General features: G+C 47.8%; 1 protein-coding gene across 2 annotated transcripts in view; it reads right to left on the reverse strand.

Annotated features, from left to right (window-relative positions):
• Nucleotides 1–25124, reverse strand: part of RPN2 (ribophorin II) — a 514179-nt gene that overhangs the window by 292715 nt on the left and 196340 nt on the right. For both annotated transcript variants that reach the window (XM_069652295.1, XM_069652294.1), the window contains exons 6-7: nt 22647–22781; nt 13828–14004 (exon numbers count right to left, since the gene is read on the reverse strand). In XM_069652295.1, the coding sequence (XP_069508396.1) occupies nt 13828–14004; nt 22647–22781 (312 nt within the window). The remainder of the gene's footprint in view (nt 1–13827; nt 14005–22646; nt 22782–25124) is intronic.

Raw genomic sequence — 25124 nt, forward strand, 5'->3', positions numbered from 1 at the left:
TTAAGGAAAACGTAGGCTTAGAGAGAAGGAGTTGAACAATGCCAAGCTAGAATTTACAGCGACCATTACCTGGAGTTGGCCATACTGCAAGGGTCTCATTGTTCCTCCAGAGTTTCTGGGAGAAGCTCTAGGCCCTCGTCTAATCCAAGATTTCCTAAGAATCTGTTGAGTATGTATGATGAGAAAAATTAGAACAATGATTGGTTGATGCTTTTGAATATGCATGCGAAGTGCAAGACGTAGGAGAGCCTACAAAGATTGCTAAGGTTGCTCAGCAGACTAGCCCCATTCGGGCTGCAGTGCCATTATGGCTATATTGAAGCATGCTCTTCTCTTGAAGTTGAGGAAGACTCCTGCCCAATGCATAAAGTGATTTAGAGAATATACGAAGAAAGAGTAATACTTGGGTGTCGTTTGTAACTGACTTTTTAAAGAACTTGTGTGGCTGGGTTAGGATATATTAAATGACATTTATAACGCGCCTGTACACAAGTGTTTCTAGGCGCGACAAGACAAGGAGGGGGAAACAAATGGAGGACAAAACAACAATCTTACTAGGCCTTGTGTCATTCGGATCGCGCAAGTGCAGGGAGTAGTGAGGGGAGAATTAGAAGTTAGTCACCGTCAGGACTAACGTGCTCCTAGTCCATACTCCCCTTTCCTCCATATTGTATGGGCGTCCCTCGCTAGGGACGTGAGACGGAACCTTTTTCACCAGAAAAAGTCTTCTTCCCCTTTAAATTTAAAGGCGCGCAGGGGTGCGGTCCTAGGAGCATGTGCTTCCCTGACTCCGCCCACCGGCGCCACTCCTCAGTCCCCATTGACGCGTCGACAATATTACCATTGCCTAATGACACTAGTTTTATTAGGGGGTGGAGGGGTGGGACATATAGAGGAAAGGGGACTATGGACTAGAGTATGTTAGTCACTACCGTGAGTAACTTGTAATTACTCCTACGTCCCGTCCTCTTTCCTCCATACGGTATGGGATTACAACTTAATGTAGCCCCAGGGTGGAGAGGTGACCTCACCTTAAGTAAACAAGTTCCTTAATACTGCCTGCCCAAACGCCACGTCTGACCTGCAGCTAGAATCCAAACAGTAGTGCTTGCAGAAGGCCGCTGAAGTGGCCCACGTGGCCGCCCTGCAGATGACCTGCCAAAGAACGTACCTCTGGAACGCGGCTGTGTTGCCTTGGCTCTAATAGCGTGGGCATGCAAGTTCGCCGGAAGCGGTTTGTGCTGCCCTTCATAAGCCACCTTGATGGCCGAAACCATCCACCTTGGTCTAGAGGCCTTGACCCGCCTAAGGTGACAGAGCCTCAGATTTGCGGAAGCTCTTACTCCCGTCCAGATAGAATTTCAGCGCGTGCCTGACATCTAGACAGTGCAAGACCTGCTGAGCATCATCCTTGGGGTCAGCGAAGAAAGTGGGTAACACCATCTCCTCGTTTAGGTGAAACGAGGAGACTACCTTAGGCAAGAACGCGGGATGCGTTCTAAGGACCACCTTGTCTCTATGAAAGGTAGTTTAAGGTTCTGAAGCCACTAGTGCTTGGATTTCACCTACCCTGCGTGCAGATGTAAGACCCACCAAAAGGGGTGTCTTAATGGTGACTAGCCTGATGTCCGCGGATGCCATTGGCTCAAAAGGTTTGTGCGCCAAGACGCCCAACACTACGTTGAGGTCCCACATTGGGTGTGGCTTCTTGAAAGGCGGGTAGAGCCTGGTGAGGCCTGCCAGATGTCTCAACCACAGCGTTGGAGGATGAGAAGACTTCCTATTCCGAGTTCCTGTAGGCTCCGATGGCCGCCAGATAGGTGCAGCATGTGTCTATCTGCACCCCTGAGTGTGCGAGGTGTGCATAGAAGGATAGCACGTCGTCCAACGTGCAATTAAGAGGATCAACAGTCTTTCATTCCGCCCAGTGGCAAAACCTAGTCCATTTGCTCTTGTACTAGCTCCTAGTAGCAGAGCTCCTAGCACCCGGTATGATGTCTAGGTTAGCCTGCGAAAGACGCAGATGTTTTAGTGTGATCTGTTCAGGAACCATGCTGCGAGGGACAACTTCTGCGGGGCGGGGTAGATGACCCTGCCTCCCTGCTGCGATAGACGATGAGCTGGCCCCAGCGGAAGGTGAATCGGCAGCTGGTTCTTACAATCTTACCTTTTTCAAGTATGCCCATTTAAAACTGATGTAAATAAATATTTATAACTGAAACCTTGAGTTTAAGTGTTACTTGACTACTTGTATTTGAGGATTTAAATTGTACAGCTCACATTTATCCCTCTTGAGGCCTGGCTGCTCAGTCACACTACCAACTTGTCTAATACCAAAAGGTGGGTTACCTAATACCAAGCAGATAAGTCTTGTGTAGTCGCGCACAGTGTGACTGCACCAATTCTTACCCAACACTATTTTTTTTCCACAGAAAATAAACCAGAGATTGCAGCTTCATAACGCTACAAAACTAAGTAACCACAGCAATTATAATCAAATATTCTATAAGCACTATCCCGAATACAATCATAAGTACCATATACAGTTCAATTACATCATTCCTCCATATTACAAACACTTTGTACTCCCACTACATTACCTACAATTCCTATACACATATTGCTACTGAAGTAGTTCTGGCCATACTCCTACTACATTACCTATAATTACTATACACATTACTTGTGTGGTGGTTGTGTCGGTGCACATATTGTTGGGGCCATGGCCTGCAGCCATGCCCCACAAAATCTGGCCACTGGCCTCACACCACCATGTTAGGCAGAATTGCATGCAGTACCCTCTGGGACCACCACATACAATTAGGACTACAGGTGTAAGCAAAACTAACCTTTGGTATAAGTCTGTACTACACAGTTTTGGGTAGCGAGCTGAGCAGCCAGGCTCATCTTAAAAGGGAATGAGAGCAGTACAAGATGTTACACAGAGGTCTTACAATGACAGTGGTTCAAGTAGACACTTACACTCAAGGTTTCTTGGTAAAACACTTTAATTTATTACACAATCATTTAGAAACCATTCACTAGAAGGAGACAATATTACACACAACCCACACGTCAATACCAAACCAATATGTCTGAGTAAATTAAGCTCCCATGAAATAGGAGCAAAATGGCATTTCAGTTACTTTCAATGGGAGCAAAAGGCACAAGTTAAATAGAATAGATCACAAATACTTTCTTCGGCAGTGCAAATAGTTTCAGTTCACTAAAGGACTCGATTCAGTTCAATACACATAGGCCAAAGTCAATGGGCTAGTTTCTTGGATAGGAAAGAGCAGTTCTTGTAGTAAATGGTAAAGTCTTTGCCAAAGTTCTCAGAAGTAGTTTGTACGAAAAAGAATCATGTTGGGTCACAAGCCGATTAGGCCTGCAAGTTGGGAAGTTCCACAAACTTTCACTGCGAGAGGTAAGTTCTCTCAATCGGGTTGGCACAGTACCTTGATATGAACAACAAGATTCAGCTGAAGACGTTGGTTCCTGGCAGTTCCTGCAGATCTCACTGTTCTTGAGCCTCAGTCACGGGGACAAGAGGGAGGACGTCAGGGGACTCCTGCAATGCACGGGATTGTCGGAAAACGCTGACAAAATTGAGTCACTTTAGTTCCAGTAGCTGTAGTTAAAGCATACAAGCTGGTGCCCCTCTCCCTGGTTAATCCTAACCAGCTTTGAGAAGGGTATCCAGGTGGCTTACGAGTTGATTGGTGCCACCAACTCAAAGCAAGAAATCGTCCTTGAAGGGCTTCTCTGTTGAGATGAACTTGGCAATTCGGACCTGCAGCAGGACTTCACCGGGCAAACGAACGGTCCAGGAGTTGCAGCAGCCGTCCTCTTCCAGCTTGTCTTCAGTTCTTTCGTTCCAGTGGTCAACTCTACTTTCCAGTCCAAGAGACTCACCTTTTAAAAAGTTTTCTACCTTTCATTCCAGCCTAGCTGTCACTCACCCAGCAGGGTGGCTGTCCTTGCCGGACAGTCAGCCAGCCAATCACGCCAGAGTGCATTTGGGTCTCCTAGGAGACTAAGAACAGGGAGTTTCGGGCACCTCCCTCACTTCCTGTCCACCGCAGACACTCGGGCGCCAGAGGCGGTCTTCAGTCCTGAAGCCTGCCAAAGGCGTACGAACAAAGGGACCAAACCTGGAAAAACGCACAGTAATGTTTGAAGCATAGTACTTGGAATGTACTAATGAGGGTCTAAAAAGTACAAGAATATGTGATATTGTATGCAATGTGACATTGTGAACTATCCTACCTACCTATTCGGAGGGCACGAATAAGTCTGATGGCCTTCTGGAATCTTCGACGATCCTTGCCCTTGAGGGGCACTGAAATTCACCGACACGGATCCCTGCTGTTGTCAAATGGAGAAAAGAGCACAATGGCTGTATTGGAACAAAAATGGAACATCCCACTGTCAAAAACAAGAAAAAAAACGTAGATGTACGTCGCAGAGCAAACTCGAGGACTCCCAACACTGAATAGTGCTGTACAAATGTGAAGATAGCTGCCAGAGTAGGGGCTTAGGAAGACAACTGTCAATGGATGGGGGCAGTATGACCCAGAGGATAGTGATTGGTTTAAAGGAGAACAACAAGTTACTTCTTACCTTGTAACGTTCTTTCGACGGGATGTTCCTCCGACGTATTCCTCATCTTAGATATATATCCTTCCAGCTCTGCTGGCCTCGGAAAATTTTTTCCCAAGAGGGCGCTGCGCGTCGACGTCCCTCGAGTCGATGACCCTCGACAGCCGCCGTATCGACGCTCGACGTCATCCTGCCTATAAAGGCCGCGCGCAGCGTCCGTTGCTCAGTTCCGTTTTGTAGCCCACAGTATTACTGTTTGGACTAGACTAATCACCCTGAAGGAGCGTAAGCTGCAACAACAAGGGAAGTAAAACTGCGGGGATGGATGGGAGGGTCGATGAGGAATACGTCGGAGGAACATCCCGTCGAAAGAACGTTACAAGGTAAGAAGTAACTTGTTCTTCGAAGGGATTGTGTCCTCCGACGTATTCCTCATCTTAGATAGGCTCCCATAGCAGTATTCTATATTCGGAGGAGGGAGTACTGACTTCACGCTGTCTTCTATTGGTGAATAGAATGTAGTACAGCCCTTCCAAACCTAGTCTCTTGACTAGAGGAGGAATCCAGATTGTAAAAACGTGTAAAGGTATGGACAGACGACCATGTAGCGGCCGCACATATGTCTTTAATCGGCACGCCTCTTGAGGGCCGATGAAGCTGCAATACCTCTGGTCGAATGAGCCCTAAGGTTTTGAGGGGGCTCTTTCCCTGCCAGTTTATAACATTCCAGAATGGCTAGAATGATCCATCTGGAAATGGTCTGCTTAGTTATTGGTAATCCCAGCTTGTGACCTGCGTAGCCTACAAAAAGCTGGTCTGCCTGTCTTATCCTGGCTAGTCTACTAATGTAAAAACTTAGAACCCTCCTAGGGTCTAGTCTGTGTAACCTCTCTTCCTCTTTCCCCGGGTGAGGAGGAGGATAGAAAGATGGTAGGATAATCTTCTGAGAGATATGGAATTCAGAGACTACTTTTGGGAGGAAATTAGGCTTCACTTGTAGGACAACTTTGTCTTTGTGAAAGATTGTATGAGGGGGGTTTACAAGAAAGAGCTTGTAATTCGCTCACCCTTCTAGCAGATGTAAGTGCTATTAATAAAACAGTCTTAAGGGTAAGAAATCTTAACGAACAAGAATGGAGTGGTTCGAAAGGTGTCCCCATCAGGAAAGTTAATACTAAGTTTAAATCCCATAGGGGAACTTGGAATGGTCTTGTGGGATAAACATTGGTTAACCCCTTTAGAAACTGTATTACCAAGGGTAATTTGAAATAGGATGGTTCCTCCGCAGTACGCTTAAAGATAGATAGCGCTGCGAGATAGCCCTTAATTGTGCCAACTTGAAGGCCTGAATTTGCCAAATATAGTAGGAAGGACAAAACCATTGGTGTACCACATGAAAATGGGTCGATATTCTGTTCTCTACACCAGCTGCAAAATCTGTTCCAACGGCAGCGGTATAAAGACTTTGTTGCTGGCCTCCTTGCCGAAAGCAACACCTCCATAACATCATCAGGGAGGTCCCAATCCTTGTACCTCATCCGTTCAGAAGCCAAGCGTGAAGGTTGAGGGTTTTGATGTCTGGATGGAGAACCTGACCTCCCTTCTGTGAGAGTAGGTTCTCTCTGAGAGGAAGTCGAAATGGAGGGCAGATGGACAAGTCTAGAAGGTCCGGGTACCACGTTCTCCTGGCCCAATCCGGGGCAATTAGGATCATGGTTCGTCGGAATCTTCTCAACCTCCTGATCATTTGAGGAATGACAGGGACCGGTGGGAACGCGTACAGAAGCGGAAACTCCCAGTCCACTATGAACGCGTCTCCCAGAGCTCCTCTCGGAGGAAATTCCCTTGAGCAGAACAGGTCGCATTTCCTGTTTAGGCTGGTGGCGAACAGATCTACCTGAGGGGTTCCCCAAAGGGCGAAGATCTCGTGAAGGACTTCCTGAGCTAGTTCCCACTCGTGGGAGACTGTGCTCTGCCTGCTCAGAGCGCCCGCTGTCAAGTTCTTCTCTCCGGCTAGGTGAACTGCCGATAGAGAGATTCCTTCTTGGATTGCCCAAAACCAGAGCTGCATCGCCTCTCTGCACAGGGGTAGTGATCCTACGCCTCCTCTTTTGTTGAGGTAATGCATGGCCACCGTGTTGTCCGTCATTATCAGGACGTTCTTCCCTTGTACAACTGGCAGGAAAGCCTGTAACGCAAGTTTGATGGCTCTCAGCTCTAACAGGTTGATGTGTAGTCTGGATTCCGATGGAGACCAACGACCGCTGATGGTCAAGTCGTTGGCGTGGGCTCCCCACCCCGTGAGTGAGGCATCCTTGACTACTGTTATCTCCGGCCAGGGTTGCCAAAACTGTTCTCCTTTCAGAATGTTCTCCTGACAGGCCCACCACTGAAGGTCTCGAGCCACCCTGCCGGGAACCTGAAGAAGATCTGTCATTCTCCCTGAGAATTGAGACCACTGAGTCCTCAGTGTCCACTGGAGGGATCTCATTCTCAGACGAGCCTCTGGCACAAGGAAAATGCAGGACGCCATGAGGCCTAGCAACCTCAAAAAGTCGAAAGCTGGGAGACGTTGGGCAAGTTGGAACTTGGTAACCATCTGTAGAATATCTTGAGCCCTCACCTCTGGTGGCGAGGCTTTTCCCAGGGAAGTATCCAGGATCGCTCCTATGAACTGGAGTCTCTGCGATGGTATCATTTGAGACTTCTTTAAATTGAGGGAGAAACCCAGTTTGTGAAGGGAGTAGCATACGTGATTTAGCTGGATCTGAGCTTGCTCCGGAGAGACAGCCCTGATTAGCCAATCGTCCAGGTAGGGGTAGACGTGAATCCCTTCCCTCCTTAGACTTGCCGCCACTACCGACATTAACTTGGTGAAGACCCTCGGGGCGGAGGTCAGCCCAAAAGGCAGTACTCGAAATTGATAGTGAGAGTTGCCAATTGTGAACCTCAGGTATTTCCTGTGTTTGAGATGGATAGGCACATGGAAATAAGCGTCCTGAAGGTCCAGAGATACCAACCAGTCCTGAAACTGAAGGGCCTGGAGGATCTGAGAAAGAGTGACCATCTTGAATTTGTCTTTCCTGAGGAATTTGTTCAATTCTCGCAAGTCCAAGATGGATCTCAGTCCTCCGTCTTTCTTTGGAATGAGAAAGTAAGGGGAGTACCAGCCCTTGTTCCTCTCCGCTACAGGTACCGGTTCTATGGCACCTTTCTCTAGCAGGTCTATAATTTCCTGCAAGAGGAGCGGATCTGGAGCTTTCGGAGAGCTGATCCCCGGTGGATGACTCTGAGGTATACGTAGGAAAGGTAGGCAGTAACCTTGGGCAACTGTTTCCAATGCCCAAGCATCTGACGTGATAGCCTGCCATTCCGTCAGATGTTGAGTCAACCTGCCTCCTACAGGTGTCCTGTGAGGGAAGTCCTCAGAGTGGTTTTGGGGTGGCTGATGTAGATGCCGATGGTAAAGAGGCACCTGCTGTTGCTGCGGCTTTAGAATATCTACCCCGTCCACCTCGGGTATTTCTTCTTTGACCCCTTTGAGCCGGTCGTCCTCTACCTCTTCCGAATGAGGAGTAGAAGCGAAAGGACTTGCCCCTCGCAGAGGTTCCTGTGGGACGAAAAGGAGTCTGACGGATTGCAGCTCCTAGGGATTTTGCTGCTGCTTTTGAAGTTTGCAGTTTCTCTAAACTGTCATCCGCCTTTTTCCCGAACAAAGAAGAGCCATCAAATGGCATGTTCAAGAGCCTGGCTTGCACATCTGGGGCAAAACCCGACTTTCTCAACCAAGCGAACCGCCTGGTTGATGTACTTGCCGCCATTGCTCTGCTGATACTGTCAGCCGAATCAATGCCCGTCTGGAGGGATTCGCACATAGCGTCTTTACCGTCCTGTATAATATGCAGGAACGCATCCCTTTCTTCTCCCTCCGGGATGCAGTCAGCCGCTGTAGAAGCACACTCCCAAAGTGTATGGCTGAACCTAGCAAGGGTGCAAGTAGCATCACAGACTTTAACGCCATGCTACATGCTGAAAAGACTTTCTTAGCCATAGCATCATATTTTTTATCGTCCCTGTCCTGTGGGACAGTAGGATAAGCCGTCTTGACGTCGGTAGAGGATGCTGCTTGTACCACCAGACTTTCTGGGGATGGATGTTTGGATAAGAACTCTGGGTCTGTGGAAGATACCCTGTACTTTGCAGACAGTTTTTTATTTACTGCTGGTATTACATCTGGGGTTTCCCAGTTTGTCATGATCTTTCTCTGAAGAGCTTTATGAAAAGGCACCACTGGATCCTCTTGTGGGCCTTTGTCAAGAATATCTGTGAGGTCATCTTGCTGGAAAGATTGTGAAGGTGTAGACCACCCCATGAACTCTGTAATTCTGGCCATTAAGGCTCTGTAGGGGGTTTCAGCATGCTCCCCCGGTTCTGGTTTAGCAAAATCCACCTCAGGGGAAGGGTCTAAACCACTTGCCTCATGTAAAGAATCATGAAGATCCTTTAATCTGCGCTCTTCAGAGGAAAATTCTTCTCTAACTGGGGTTACAGGTCCCTGTAACTCATCTTGTTCTGACAAATCACCCTCTTCTAAAATTGAGGATATAGTCTCAATTGTTCTGAACTAATAAAGGGAGTAAATCCCATTTCCAAGGCAGAGGGTGCTGAACTTGTCATTATTGGCCTCGAAAGCGTCGATGTCGTCGACGCCGAAGGCTTTGAGCGTGGCATCGAAAACAGAGGTGGAGGCCTCGAGGACCTCGACAGAATTGGAATTTTACTCGACAATATCGACGCCATCGACGTCGAGGGCCTGGTAATCGTCGCTGGATGTGTGGTCATCGTGACTTTTCTCGGCGTCGAGTCGACAGACCTGTGTGTCGAAGGTCCCTTCGACAACGGCGTCGAAGACCTCGACGGAACCTTCGAGGAAGGTTTGGAGGTCATAGTCCTACTCGAGGGTTCGAGACGCGCTCGAGAGGTTTCTTTCGCCGGGTACTGCGACTCGCGGCGTTTTTGACCTTTGGGTCTTTCGACCAGAGCATCGCTCTCGGCAGTCTTCGAGGGGGTCGAGGCCGCTTTCTCGAAGACGCTCATCATGTTTTTTCTGAATTCCTCCCATTCAGCCCGGGAACTATGTTTCGTGGGGCAAGGGATTCTTTTTGGCGAAACAGAGGAAGAGGAAGACGGAGAAGGAGATCTTCGACGTTTCCTCTTCGAGTGTTTCGATCTCGAGGAGTGATGAGACCCACTCCGAGATCTGGAGCGTGAATGGTGACGAGGAGACGAATGTCTCGACTTCGTCGAAGAAGAAGAAGCTTTAAAAGTCTTACCTTTCTCCAGCTTCCCCCTACGCTCCTTCAGGGCCTTAGCTGTCATGGACATACAGTCCTCGCACTCCGAACAATGGTGTTCGGCTCCCAAGCACCACAGACAATTTCTGTGAGGATCGGTCAACGACATCTTTTTTCCACAATCTCGACATTTTTTGAAGCCAGATCGAGGGGTTGTCGGTTCCGAGGAAGCCATCGAGTACGATTCGAATAACTTGAAGTAAATAGTACTAAGAACTGAGCAACGGTATTCCGAGGCACCAAGTTAGCGCGGAAAAACGGAACTGAGCAACGGACGCTGCGCGCGGCCTTTATAGGCAGGATGACGTCGAGCGTCGATACGGCGGCTGTCGAGGGTCATCGACTCGAGGGACGTCGACGCGCAGCGCCCTCTTGGGAAAAAATTTTCCAAGGCCAGCAGAGCTGGAAGGATATATATCTAAGATGAGGAATACGTCGGAGGACACAATCCCTTCGAAATACAGTTTGTAAGCAAAAGTGAAACTGTTTTTTCCTTTTACTGAGGATTCCCAGCCTGACGGGCAATATTCACGAGCATGTGAATCCATGCCAGACCCAATGCTGGAGAATAGTAAGATGACTCCCGTCTTACCTTTTCTTTTGTGGGTCCAGCACACAACACCCTTTGTGTAGTGCCGGGGGTTTCATAATGACTCCTGTATCCCACTTCTCATGTAACATTCTGTTACACTAGCCAACTTGAATGGCTGGTGGCAGTGGTTTCCTTTTTACTACATGTGCCAGATATATGCAGGCTGATTCCTCACCAGCAGTACAGCACACAAGGGTGAGTTTTCTCAAAATGGCCCCAGTCGACCCCCCCCACCCCCGCATTTCAGGTCAGTTAGTTCCTTCTGGGATTTTACTCTGTTTGAATCAGGTTTGAGTCCTTTGTGTATTTTGCCTTTGGTGGGCTTCAGCCCTGAGGCCCGCCCAGGCACAAGTGTGTCTGGAAAGGCAGGAAGTGAGGGAGGGTCCTGAAACTTCCCTGTCCTTTGTCTCTAAGTGTGCCCGAGTGAACCAGTTTTGATTGGCCGGCTGCCTGTCCTAAAAGGCGAGGTTTAGAGGAGGGGTGACCACTGGACAACATCCGACTAAAAAGGTGAAGGGACGCCAGTAGCACCCTATTTGAAAGCGAAGTCCTCGATGACGCCCTGCATCTGTGCTGACCCAGTTTTGGTTTCGACTGGAAAGACCCCCGTAAAGGAGGACTTCCTCCCTTAGCTTTGAGACAAGCTTCATTTTGGCACAACCCCAGACTTGCTGCGACTTTCCAAGGCTGCAAAATCCCAATGCCCGGGGACCCCTGTCCATCATCAAGTGCATGATCTTCGGGAGTGAAAATCCGGCCAAATTTTTGTGGGTATCGAGAGGACCCTAAAGAAGCAGGACATCTTCATTCAGAGTCCCAGCACCAGAGTCCAGAACAGAGGGATCAAGTAACTTCTAACTGTAGCTGTTTGTTCTTTGGAGCCAAAACCACAAAAGGCTGCTGAAGCAAGGAGAATCCATTGCTGCAGAGCCCCTCTTTCGATTGCTGTTGCAGAAGCCTGCCTGACATCCTCCCTTTCGTCACCACAATCAAGGACCAGGATCAAGGGTCTGGCACACTGCAACAGGAAGGCATTCAGCTGGAACAAATTCTTCATTTCACAGGTACTGTGGGGTTTGAGGGAACATCTACCTTTTGCCAATTGTGGTGCTTCCTAGCTTGGGGAGTACAATTTTACCCTCTTGAGTTGACCTCAACTCACTTGCACTGGCCTTCCAGCTTGTGCTTCAATGTGGCTCCTCTTGAGCTTCTGTGATTTTCTATTTGAACTACTGACTTTTCTAAAACATTTTCTAAGAAGAGAGCATCAGAACTTTGAACTAGCCCATTGACTTTGGCTGTCCTGGCTCCCTAAAGCCCCCCTTCTGAACCGATTGGCTTCGGCAGTGCTTGTTCCCTTAAAGGTTTTAATTGTTCAACACCATTATTGCTGGGATTAAAAGACTGATTCTCCCAGAGAGATGTAGGCAAACTGTTTCTTCAAAGTATGTTCTGATCGAACTAGAACTTCCCTCCTTGTAACTCAATATTGCAATGGTGATCACAAATAATTGTTATTACTGACCTCATAGGACGTCAATCAATGTGCTGGAATATGTATAACATGAAGTTACTCACCTGCTTTATTGCTCTTTTTTAATTCAATCCTAACTGGGATTAATGTTACTAGTAGTTGCTGTTTTTTAAAGATTGTCTAATTAACCTTGTGTTTATATAAATAAACATGTATATATAAATGTATAAGAGTTTACTTGGATACCCATTTACTGATTTCATTGACAGCTCACATTACCCCTCGTAAATAAGCCTGGCTGCTCAGTCACACTACCAACCTGTGTAGTGCAGGCCTATATTACAAGGTGGGTTACCTAATACCAAGAGATAAGTCTTGTAAAGTCCCACACCAGTTGGACTCTACAATCAGAGGAAATCTGTGTTTACTGTAACCTGGTTAACCAGAAGAAAGATATGATCTCAAAGAGACCTGGAAAGTAGAACAGAGAGAACGAAGAGAAAGGGCATTCCAGACTCGGAACAGGGAGGACAAGGAACAGCAAGAGGGGAATCGATCCCCATGAACTGCAAGATGCGGTGTGCAGAGTTAGAAAAGTGACCAAAACAGGTAAAAAGTCCAAATAAAAGGGGAACAGTTTTTCAGTACTGATAGTCTGAACGACTGGTCAGTTTTCCCATTACAAAATGAGCAAACGGTCAGAGAAGCGAAGCTGAAGGCTTTACTTCTCTGCAAAAATTCAGGACAGGTCAACAAAACTAAAATAAACAGTTTGGAGGAGCATACTATAGAAATAGAAGTATTGCCTAACAGTGTGCACTCCATAGAAATCTATAGCAAATGGACACACCAAAACCCAGAAAACCACTGAACTCTTTTTGGCCTCTCTACCATAACAAACCTCCCAAATGGCTGTCACCCAATTCTTGAATGGATTCTTTGTGAAATGAGTTGACACTATCCAAGAAATCAATGTTAAATATAAATGTAATAAAATGAAAGTACGCATATTTGAATTCTAAGATTACTACGCAATAAGCCCCAGAACCGCAGGGCAATACGGAGTCAGATAATGCCCTGGGGCACACAGTTACAGGCAAGAGGGAAGCGAGGGCCTTAACGAAGGCCCCGGGGCATTACCTGACTCGGTAATGCCACTGCGGAGAGGGGCTTATTGCTATAAGTATACGGGCCCGCAAGATCCGTGGTACTAATTTTGTTTTTCTGTTCCGGGAACGCTGCAGCGTTTTGGAACAGAACATAAAATAAATGCCTGCCAGGAAGGGAAAACCGAGTCCGTTTATCCTTTCCATGGCTGCCATCGGGAGCAGACATTCTGGAAACAGAAGTGTTCCCAGAGCGTTCGCTCTTGAAAAAGAACCAAAAAGGGGGCGAGTGAGGTTGGGAGGGGATTGTTTGGAGGGGGGAGAAAACACTTACCTGAATCCCCAACGGGGGATGATGGCACCCTCCAGTCGTGTGGTGGCTCGGAGCAGGGGTTACCCTGTTCCAACCCTCCTCACTGGCTGAGGGGTTGCCCATCCCCCCAACCCCCCCACATCCACCCCCCCCTTGCCAGGGATATGACAGAAATTCAAGATTGAAGGGATTCTGCTTCGGGTAAAGCCCTGGCGGGATCCAATAAGATTGTTTGTTACATTCTGATTGAACCCCGCCGGGTACTAATTAACCAATGCTCACAAACTGCACCATAGATCGTCAGTCACAAATGAGGAGAAGCCACTTCCAGAACTGAAATTAAGGCAAATCATAAAATTTCTCAAAACAAGCAGTTCTAATCTTACCCGCAGAACGGGATGCTTGTGCGATACAGCTGCCGGACCATCTGCAACCACAATGAGGGGAAGGTGATAGTTGTTTTGAGAAAGAGCAGCAGCAGCACATGCAACACTAAAAGCCTCTGACAAAACCTCATAATTCTTCTTGCTGAAAACTGCATTCACCAGCTGGACAATCTGATCCTGAAAGAAAAAGGTCAAAAAGTGTGAGTAGTACTAACAAAGATATGAAAAGAAGGCACAATTACATGAAATTAGGTTTCTTTCACCCTGAACCATTGTGACTAGATTCAATGAATGCACCGTTTGTATGCCCTAGGTAAAATCATAATGAAGAGCAGTTGGGAAGTGCAATATACTGCTTTACATCTCAGGGAATAATGATCAAAATTATTTTTGGGCCATAGCACATTGGCCCCCCACACAGAGTGGTATATTTAAGGGTCTCAAATGGTTACAAGGGAAGTTTGCAACTGTTGGGAAAGTTTATCCAAAGCCCCTCAGGTGAGAGGTGTGAAGAGACCTAGGCGAGTGAAACAAGGCAACAGGCTAAACCAAAACACTGAATAGGCAATGGAGTAGTCGGGCCTCACTTTTGGGAGGGATATTTATTAGCTGTGCTTATTTAGCGCTTTACAAATCAGAACAATACGATACAGCTATAAAGAAAATTACAGAAAAAAGTTTGCATGATCAGTGTGTTCAAATGACAGTTTGGAAAGGCTGACTGTAGTAAATGACTTCGAAGACTAACTGAACAAGAGAAGAACACAAACAAATATCAAGTGATGGAGAATTCCATAGCTTAAGAGTGAAAGGTTGGAAAGAGCGGAAGCGTGAACAGGCACAGTGGGGCGAGGAACAGTTTTTCTAAACTCCACTCGAGGTAAGAATTCATAAAACTATCCCTTGGCATACAGGTCCCCAACTCTTAGTTCAAGTCTGTACTACTCAAGGAACCTTGGTAGCGTAGCAGAGATTGTCAGGCTTATCATAGAAGGAAGATGTGAGCAGTAGCTAAGTACACTGAACCCAGTAAATACAATAGTCTAAAGAAACACATAAAATGTCATATTAAAAAATACATATATTAGATTTACACAAGGAAGGTAGATAAATAGTTAGTTCACTTAACCAACACATAGGAATTTTTAATACTTTTCAAAGGCCATTGCTTCAATGGTAGTTGCTCACTACAATTGTTAGAGTTTGACACTAATTACTGTTCTACCGTATTATCGGTACTACCACGCACTTTCGTTGAGACAAAGATATACAGTCATTGTATTTATTTAGTAAAACCACATACGATAAAATCTTTGAGGAATAAAAAAAGTTGTTTAATCACACAGCAGCAGAGCTTAAAGTTCCAGAGACAGTTTTCGGACAAACAATTTAAAAATGTAATCCCCAACTATAAGATAAAGTCAGTGTAGGAGTGGATTTGAAGTCTTAAGAAGCAGAACAGCAAAGGTTTCTCAGGATACTTTTAGTCTCTAGGAAAATGTACTTGGCAATTCAACACAGTGAGGGGGACCCTGCATTCGTTACTCCCTAAGGGACACAAGCTGGCAGCTTGTGTCGGAGGTAAAGTGGATCCCCTGGACACACCTTCACGCACTCCAGTCACTCTGGAGGGACTTTGCGGTTCAAGGTAAGTTAAACGTTTCACCCCACAGTACCTTTGGTTAGAAGACCTGCTCATAGCTGGATTCTCCTCTGTGCTGCAGCGACAGACCCAGTCTCCAGAATCCTCAGCCTGGTGACGAAAGGAAGGACTCAGAGAATGGAATGTCTCAGCAGCAGTCTCGAGAGAGGACCCACGGCATGGATTTCTTCAGTCTCCTTGGTTGGTCTGCGATTTTGGTGCCTTAAGCCCCCTTTGTTTAAACTGGTCACGGTCTTTTTTCGCCGCTTCTTTTTGGAAAGGTCCTTCTGGAGTTTCTCTGCGTGCCAAACTAGGTTTGGTCCCTTTGTTCGTACGCCTTTGGCGGCCTTCAGGACTGAAAACCGCCTCTGGCGCTTGAGTGTCTGGGGTGGGCAGGAAGTGAGGGAGGTGCCCGAAACTGCCTGTGCTTAGTCTCCTAGGAGACCCAAATGCACTCTGTAGTGATTGGCCGGCTGACTGTCTGGCAAGGACAGCCACCCTGCTGGGTGACTGACAGCTGGGCTGGAATGAATGGGAGAGAACAGAATAAAGGCAGGGCTTTTGGCTTGGAAGGCAGAGTCGACCACTGGACGAAGGAACCGAAGAACTTGAAGAGGACGCCTGCTGCAACTCCTAGACCGTTGGTTTGCCCGGTGAAGCCCTGCTGCAGTGCCGAAACGCCAAGTTCGCATCGACAGAGAAGCCCCTGCAAAGACGACTTCTACCCCTTGAGTTGGTGGGACCAATCAACTCCAAAGTAAGCCACCTGGACATCCATCTCGGAGCTGGTTGAATTTCCACAGAGTTGCTGCTGGAAATCATAGAGCTAGGGCGAGGAACACCAGTTTGTGTGTGTTGCTTTTAAGTTGGCCAAGAGCTCCAGGAAGATCCTCCGGACTCCGAGGAAGCAGGACTGACCGAGCCCCCTCAACAGAGTGCGCGACCGCAGAGGCAAGGAAAGTCCATCTCGACAGCCAGGAACCGCGGTGTTGCCATTTGCGGTAGACGCGAGGAGCTGAAACACTCAACAGCCACTGAAAGTGAAGTTTGCCGGTTGAGAGTTTTGACCGTCCCAGTGCATTGCAGGAGTACCCCAACGTCCTCCCTCTTGTCCCCACGACTGAGGCCCAGGAACAGTGAGATTTGCAGAGCGAGACCTGCACAGGAACAGGAGTCATCTGCTGCATCTTATCTTCAAAAGGTACTGTACAATGTCTGAGAGAACTTACCTCTTGCTGTAGAGTTGTGAGTAGTAGAAGATGCACCCAAGTAATCAGCTTGTGGCCCTATATTTGATTCTTCCTTTCTCCAAAGACTTCTCAAACATTGTGCAAAGACTTTTCCACATCCTATATAAGACTTTTGCCCATTGGCTTTGGCCTAGCCTATTGTACTGAATTACTCTTTCTGGAGGGATCCAAAAGTATTTGCCTGATTAAGAATATTTGTGGTCTCTTGTATGTCCTAGATAATCTTTTCCTTTGACTTATTACTGTATGATTCTGCATTAATGAGATTAACCAATCAGGCTTACAAATCATAGTGTGTGGCGCAGCGTGATTGGTTAATCTCATTAATGTATGACCTGAACTGTGGAGTGTAGGGCAATACACACATTACCAATCACCCGCTGCCTTATAAACAGTTATAAACACTAACTATATTTTTAGTTAGCGCTGGGTATCTCTGTTCTTTCCTTGCCCTCTCTCTACGATTCTAAATGCAACAGTGATATATTAATGTCCCCAGCACCCTAGCAATTGAAGTCACCCAAGGGTGTAGGTAGTGTCTGTGGGCCATCCCAAAAGGGTATCTACTGATTTAGAGATATTAAGAGTGTGTATTTCATGACGTGCATTTGAGCATTACTATTATATTGCTCCCTTCTGAAGAAGGCTTATTCTAACTGACTGATCAATACATTAACAATTGTTTATTCAAGAAACCTGGAGTATGAGAGTTTATTTGAATACTTTTAACTCCAAATCTCTATAACTCTACTACAGCTTACATTTACCCCTCTTGAGATAAGACTGGCTGCTCAACACGCCTGTAGTCAGAGTTGTTTGTAGTGTTCCCAGAGGGTACTGCATACAAACTTTGCCTAATAACGACTTCTATGGTGCCCTATTCCTGAAGGATCTGCACCTCTTCCAGCAGGATTTGCAGGTGTGCTGGTGACCGGTGTCTGCTCTTTGGAGGATGGTATCGAGGTGGCCGGTGGAACTAAATATGAATGATGTTGAACGTCCCCCGAGCGGGGAGGCATGGGAAGAGGACCCAGACTGGGGAGTCATTTTGATGCAGAGTCCGGGGAGCTTCTTCTGGTGGAGTTTCTGCCTCTACCCTTGCCTCTGCGCTGCCCCATTTGCTGGTATTGGCTGCTGCCAGCTGAACCTTGTCCGGAAGACCATGGGGTAACTCCTGTTCGATATGCCCGTGGAGATCTGGAGAAGGCCTGACGCCAAAAGAAATGGCGTGAGTTAGCACCTACCTGCTGTTGAAAAGGTTTGGCTGTGATTTGAGCGTCTCGTGCTCTTTATTTGACTGTTTCCAAGGCGTCATCCACAGCCTTACCGAACAAGTTTGTCTCTTCGACGGGCTTGTTTATAAAGGAGGCCTGAGTCTTTGGCTTAAAACCTGAATTCTTTAGCCAGGCGTGCCTCTTTAGAAGAGTACCCTGTGCCAAAGTGTGTTCCGCCATCTCAGCAGCGTCTAGCATGTTTTTAAGGATGTTGTAGGTCAACTGCCTTCCATCAAAGACGACCACCAGCAGGCGTGATCGTGCGGGATCAGGGACCTCTGCGAGGCCTTCTTGAAGCAGGTTCTACTGCACATCGCTATAACTCTCGAGAAGAGTAGTATTATTTGCAATTCTGGTAGAATACGGTGCCGAAAGTGGTGATGCGCTTGCCAAGGGCTTATAGCTTCTTGCAGTCTGTCGGGGGGAGCCTCTGCAGTAGACAGTGGCACCCCAGCCCTCTTCCTGGTGGTTGTAACAACCATGGAGTCCGGTGTGGCATGCCCCCAAATGTACATAGTGTCAGACGGAGAGGGGCGAAACAGTTTCTCAACCCGAGGGGCGGCAACCCTTGTAAGGGAAGGGGACAGTAAGGAAGGTGCAAGGCGCTTCTTAATGGAATTCAGCAGGGGAATAGCTTGGCTTGTGGGATGTTTTTCCTTTAGAATGTCCTCAACAAAATCAGAGTCCTGAACAGCTTCCTGAGTGATTTGGAAGTGGTCTGCGGCCCTCTTCAGGATGGTACTGAAAACCATTTGGTCGCCAACGTGCGATGGCTGCCTCTGTTGAGGCGAGGAGGGTGGGTCCAGACAAATGACGTCTCGGTGAGGAGTTGGAGAGAGCCAAGGTGCTTTCGTCTGCTGGCTGATCCTGTCCCCAATCTGGGTACTGGTCAGTTGTGTCCTGCCCAAAAGGATTGTCCTCGTGACTATGGGGATCTTCGTATGTCTCCTCTTGCTCAGAAAACTCAAATACTTCTTCCTGTTGTGTTTGGGTTGAAAGCTTTTGCAGCTTTGGTAAAATGGGGCAGAAAGAGTCCTCCCTAGGTCTCCTGGGAGTAATGAACCTTTAAGAGAAGTCTATAAACTGACATTTTGTCCATGTAATTTTCAAACCTTTCTCTGGTCCACAGGGATGAAGCAGAGATCTCTGGAGGAGGGAAAGGGTCTTTAGAGGGAGGGGATTTATCAGATAAAGCCCTAGAGAGGGGCTGGGGGCTTTCGGAATACTCCTCTCGATGAGAGGGAGTGCTTTTAGGTTGTTCGGCTGCCGAAACGATAGCCGTGAGACTCTCGCGTATCTTCAGGGTTTGTAGAAGGAATTTCAATGTGACTGTAGGCGTCGTCTGAGTTACCGGCTCTGTCGAAACCTTTGAAGCAGACACGATCTTAGACGGCATGTTTACACTCGTGTGCTTTTTAGATGAGACGCCCTTATGAGTGGAATGCCCGGACGCATGCCGAGACTAATGCAGCGAGGGCGCCGAACCGTGAGGTGCGGCAGGCACCGTTGAAGTCTTCGGCGGGCCTGTTGACGTCTGGTGCTTCTTCGATGTATCCATCAAAAAAGCTCAGGAGGGATGAGGGGGGGGTTTGTATGCTTATCCTTGGGTGGTGCGGGTGTGCCCCTGTTGCCGGGGTGTGAACTCCCACAGCAGTACCGGTGGTCTGCCTGTCGGGGCCGGGGATGGGCACCTGGGAACCAGATGGTTCCGCCGAAAGGTCTATGGCCTCCAGGTCAGAGCCATGGCTGCTGCTAGAGTCCTCGTCATCCAAGGCGACGGCGCCAAAGGGGGGGACCCCTTTCGGCCTGCATCGAGTAGGCCACCCACCGCTTAGTATACCTATCTTTTAATGTCTTTGGATGAAAGAGTTCACAGGACTTACAGGATCATTCGTCATGGTCACGAGCTAAGCACCCATCTAATTTGCGTTGGGTGTCCTTCCAGGGGTATTTTCCGTTGCAAGACGGACAAAACTTAAATGGAGTCCTCTCCATAGCAGAGGCGAAAAGCGGCAGCCAGACCACAAAAGGAAAGAGGGGAAGAGGAAATGCATTCTGTTAAGACGGATTTCTGAACTCTGTCCTGGTGGCGCAGAAGTTCAGAAGGCCAACCCAATTACTTGGAACAAGGTAACCTCTGGACGAGCCAGACCAATCAAGGTAGCGATCGCGGCGGTCAAGACTAGGTCTCAAGAGGGGTGAGGGTGACTGAAAGCCCGCAATGAGCACACAAAGCAAGATCACTTACAAACTACTCCAAACAGTTGTTATATAAAAAAATATATACACATTTATTTCAAGGCCTTTAAAACAATGACCGTAGCGAGAAAATCACAATATCACAATATTAAACCAACACATACCATATCAACACAATATATATACAAATACGACAGTCGCAAGCGTTATATGCACGAAATGTGTAGTCCACCTAAAAGGGAGGGAAAACAGGCAGTGCGAAATAATGCTTAGACCCAGTTCACCTTCAGAGGCACCTAACTAGATGGAAGTCCGAGCCCTGCGAAGAGTGGAGCCTTGTGCTCAAAAGTACCTGCACGCGCTGGTGCCAACGGGCAAAAGGAGAAGCTCTTCGAGGGAAATCGGGCAGTTCAGTTTAGAGCACAAAAGAAGAACAAGTTCCGCGACTCAAGCGCAGCCTCCACAGTGGGCAGAAGCAGAGCGCGAGTACGGAAAAGGGTGCTGTTTTACACAGCGGGGAAAAGCGATGGGCTCCTGCAGGAGGGCGACCAGATCCTAGCTATGCTACTCACCAGTCCCCGATGCAAGCAGACCCAGGCTTCTCCGCGTCAGTTTCAGCAGCTGGCAGGTTCAGAAGAGCAGGGAACGCCTCGTCGTCGTGTTGAGTAAAAAGACATCCCAATCGAAGAAACCCGCACAGTTTGTTACCACAGCAGGGCAACGGAGCGACCGTGTGTATCTGAGCCAAATGTACACTACTCACTTCAGACTTGGGAACGCCAAGTGTACGAAGCGTGTGAGAGTGACCAGGACTCGAAATACTACACAACCTGGCGGCGGTTACAGAGCAAGACTCCCGTGTAAACTGGTCAGTCAGCTGGATGGCCCAGAGACGCTTCCGAAAGGCTTACTGGCAGGAGATGGTGAAGATGCCGAGAATAGCTGTTCCCGCTATTCCAAGGGTCGAAGTACCAGTACAGGCCTTCTGGTTCGATCAAAGGTGAAAAGGGTTTCACAAGACGACAGCAGTGCAGAGGAGAAGTCCTTCAGCGGGTCACCAGCGATTCCTCGGTTCAGCCTCGTGGTTGCAGGATACTTGGCTCCTGTATTCCTTCGTTCGTGAGAACTCAGGAGATCGACATGGTAGTGGTGTTTCCAGCCCCCTCTTATCCACGGTTCCCTTCGCGCCAAAACGGAGGGGACCCAATGGGAGATCCACTCATCAACACTCACACCATTCGTGGACCAATCACGGACCACGGTGGTCCCAGGCATTCACACCACCCTAGACTCTCTGGCACCCAGGATGTGTATTGGGACCAGACATCCCAGCCCACATCCTGGAGGCACACACAAGACATGTAGAAGCCCGCGAAAGCATCCGTGTTTCGCGGGAAAGTACATGCCCAAATAAGGAAGGCCCCGGGTCGGCTCGATCTGGGGAAGGTGAAGGGAGCAAGACGGTCAGCGGACAGGACAAAGGAGCCTCGTGGTCTGGCCATTTTGGGAGCCAGGCCACCATTTTGGTTAAGCGCGGAAAACGCGCTTAGAACGCCAAAAGGAGCTCAAAACACAAGAAACGATCGCTGCCACCATTCCCGTCCCTGAATCACTTGCACCGATCAGATACAATCCTAAACGAGTATCTAGGGCCTGTAGAAGGCTAGAGACCCAAGAGAGCTGTAACTTAGCTTACAGTGCCCTCTTGTGTCATGTTGCACGAAAGCCGCAACATGATAAAAGAAACTACGGGAAACAGCGTTCCCCGGTACTGACTGTTTTAAGGGCATGTCAGTTTCCCCGTAAGAAAGGAGCGAAAGCCCAGAGGAGTGCGGCAGAAGGCTGCACTTCTCTGGCAAAGTCAAGAACAAGGTGAAAAACGACAGCAAAAAGTTTAGGGGTTGCCACATGGAAGGAAAATTACCTACAATTACGAAATCTTTCCTAACACATTCTCAGAAAAAGAATCAACCTAGTGCCCCAACTCTCCCTACTTTAAGGGTCTGGCCTGAGGGCCGAGACCTTGCAATCAACAGACGTCGATCGATGCACCAGTCGCCGAAACATCAGTTTGGCGTAGGGCTCCACTAAGTAGTTGAAGAGAAGTCAATGACTAAACGACCATCGGACGTGGGACAACGAATAATAACTTTGCAATATCAACTCTGACGAGCCCCATATAAGGTGACCAACTAGTTGGGCGGGAAAAAACAATCTGAGGGACCTCGACGCATGAGGGATTTTGGGTACACTACACGTCATGTGAAGGATAGTGTTAGTCACGCCGATGTGGACGTCCTCCTTTCGATCCTCGAAAGAAAGATGCAAAAATCTGCGATTACCACTAGATGTCAGACTACATACACAGCATGTGATTTTAAGCAGATTTACAAACATCATAAATATACACATACATATATACACACACACATACACAAAAAAAATCTGTCTTACCTCCTTTAGAGCCGGTTCCAGACCCACGTGGTTCGACAATCTGTAGGTCGCAGCTACAAATAAAGCCGTGGCTTCCAACCCCTCCTCAAACTGCAGATAAACTCCTCCTAGATCATCCAGGCGAGCCACCAGGTCCTAAATAAATAGGAAACACTTGTAACATTGAAGGAACAAGATGAACAGAATGCATCTACACTGGTAACAGGAATGGGCAAACTTACTACAGTTTTTACAAGTACATTATTACTACAGACTCATAGGTATGGGGCCAGTAGGATTCGTTTTTGGATATTTTGCTGGAAAACCAAACGCTATCTACATTTGTGTATTTGGAGCAAATAATATCCATTGAAGGACGCAAGATAAAACAGTAAAGGTTAGAGGCAATTCACCTGGCTGCACGTCCACACACAGTGAAGGAAATGCAGAAGGTCCTGGGGTTATGCCATTACTGCAGGGCATGGGTTTTCGATTACTCTACATTTACAAAACCCTTAATGCAGGCCCTTAAGAAAGGCACAATAGGAGAAAAGGGAAATAAAGTGGACAGCAGAAATGAATGAGAACTTTACAGAGCTAAAAGAAGCATTGGCCTATAAGCCAGTGTTGGCGACCCCCAACTACTGTCATAGGTTTTACTTGTTCTTCTGCTAAAATGGCTGTGAGAACGATGGTCAGCACGCAAAAGAAACCACAGGAGCAAAACCATTGGGTTACTATAGTGGTGTTCTAGACCCAGTTATGCAGGTACCTTTTCCCTGCAAACAAGCGCTCGCGGCTGCAGCATTTGCAATAGAAAAGGCAGCAACAATTACCATGGAATGCCCAGTAGTACTATACGTGGAGCATTCATTATTTGCGATTCTGGAAAAATAGAAGAGTACGCCAACACAGAGGGTGGCAGGGTAAGAAATAATACTGGCAAACCCAGCCATAGAGGTAGTGAGGTGCTGTGTGGTAAACCCAGCAACATTCATAGCAGAACCTGCAGAGGAAGGATATTACTGTGCAGCACATATGGGAACATACCGGTCACAGAAGAAAACCCAGAAGGCGCAGACATGGTCTTCATAGATGGGTCTTCAAGTATAGACCCCAATACTTGAGGGAGACATACTGGGGCTGCGATAGTCTGCTACAATAACAGGGAATTTATTATTGCATTACAGCAGAGGTTACCATTGCATTATTCCGAACAGGCAGCAGAGCTATTGGCCATGATCAGTGCATTGAACATAATGGAAGGGCATGCAGGTAACATTTTCAGATTCAGTTTACGTGACATCCACAATACACTCAGGATTAGCGTGATGGGAAAAGGGGGTTTAGGAGCGAGATACCCACTACAACATGCCGAGTTGTTTGCGGGACTGATTAAACCTTGAAGTTACCAGTGGAGGTAGCCATAATAAAATGTGCCACCTACACAGATGAGCAGGACCCGATATCTTTAGTTAACAAGATGGCAGACAGAGCATCCAAAGAAGCTGCCCATTTACCTGAAGGGACCACAAGTCTATATCTAGATGCGAAAGAAAGAATGCAAATATAGGTGGCAGAGAGGAGAAAGGGTCAAGAGCAAGGGGGGCGAGGGGGTTAACAAAATACCGATTGTAGATATAATAGATTTGTGGCTACAAAGAAGTTGTTGCCTCTCCCCTTGCTATTTGATATGGCAGCAAAACAGCACAAGGAAACCGGCGAGGCACTAGAGCAGCAGCACTTCGCTGCCCATGTATACAAAGAACAGTGGCAGAACTTAGCGAAGGGTATGTTTCAAGTGTACATTATCAAGTGGCAGAGTTTACAGGGAATTGTGGGGCATGTCAGCAGTTCCTGTCTAGCCATACTTTGGGGGAGCATTGCCAGAAGAGCCCTTCCAGTACTTGCATGTGGTTTTTGCAGTTCCCCCACCAAATGTAGAATCCTAGGATGCTTTTTGGGTAGCATGTAGGCAGGATTGTCTAATAATTGGGGACACTGGATGGATACAAGGAAGGAGTGGATATGGACAGGGTAACATGGCTATCGATGCCCAGGGAACAGAGTAAGAAAATGATGTGGAAAAAGGTGTTGATCGATCGAAGCAGGGAATGCAATGAAGGTGTTGATTCAGCACCAGACAGCGGGACACCTACAAATTGCAGGAATAAGGGGGGTGGAAAGGAGCAGCAAGGGGGTCTCTAGAAGCTGTAGCCAGCCCTAGGGACCTAGCATGGAGGAGTGCAGGGGGGCACTCTGTATATAACAATATGTACACAAGGGAACCTGCCACATAAATGCAAGGGAAGAGAAACTGTAGGTAAAGCGCACTCCCTGGGGCGCCACAGGTAGGCCTCGCGCCATAGGCCAGCTCCGAGCACACAGTCTGTGCACCGCAGCCGGAGGGGGTGGGGGGTTGGGGAGCTGAATTCAGGCTGCTAGTCTCCAGCAGACCGCAGTCGCTGTGAACAGCACCAGGAGATGCAATCAAGGCCG

This window comes from Ambystoma mexicanum, chromosome 3p (genome assembly GCF_040938575.1).
Source record: "Ambystoma mexicanum isolate Mex_15411 chromosome 3p, UKY_AmexF1_1, whole genome shotgun sequence".
Lineage (NCBI taxonomy): Eukaryota > Metazoa > Chordata > Amphibia > Caudata > Ambystomatidae > Ambystoma > Ambystoma mexicanum.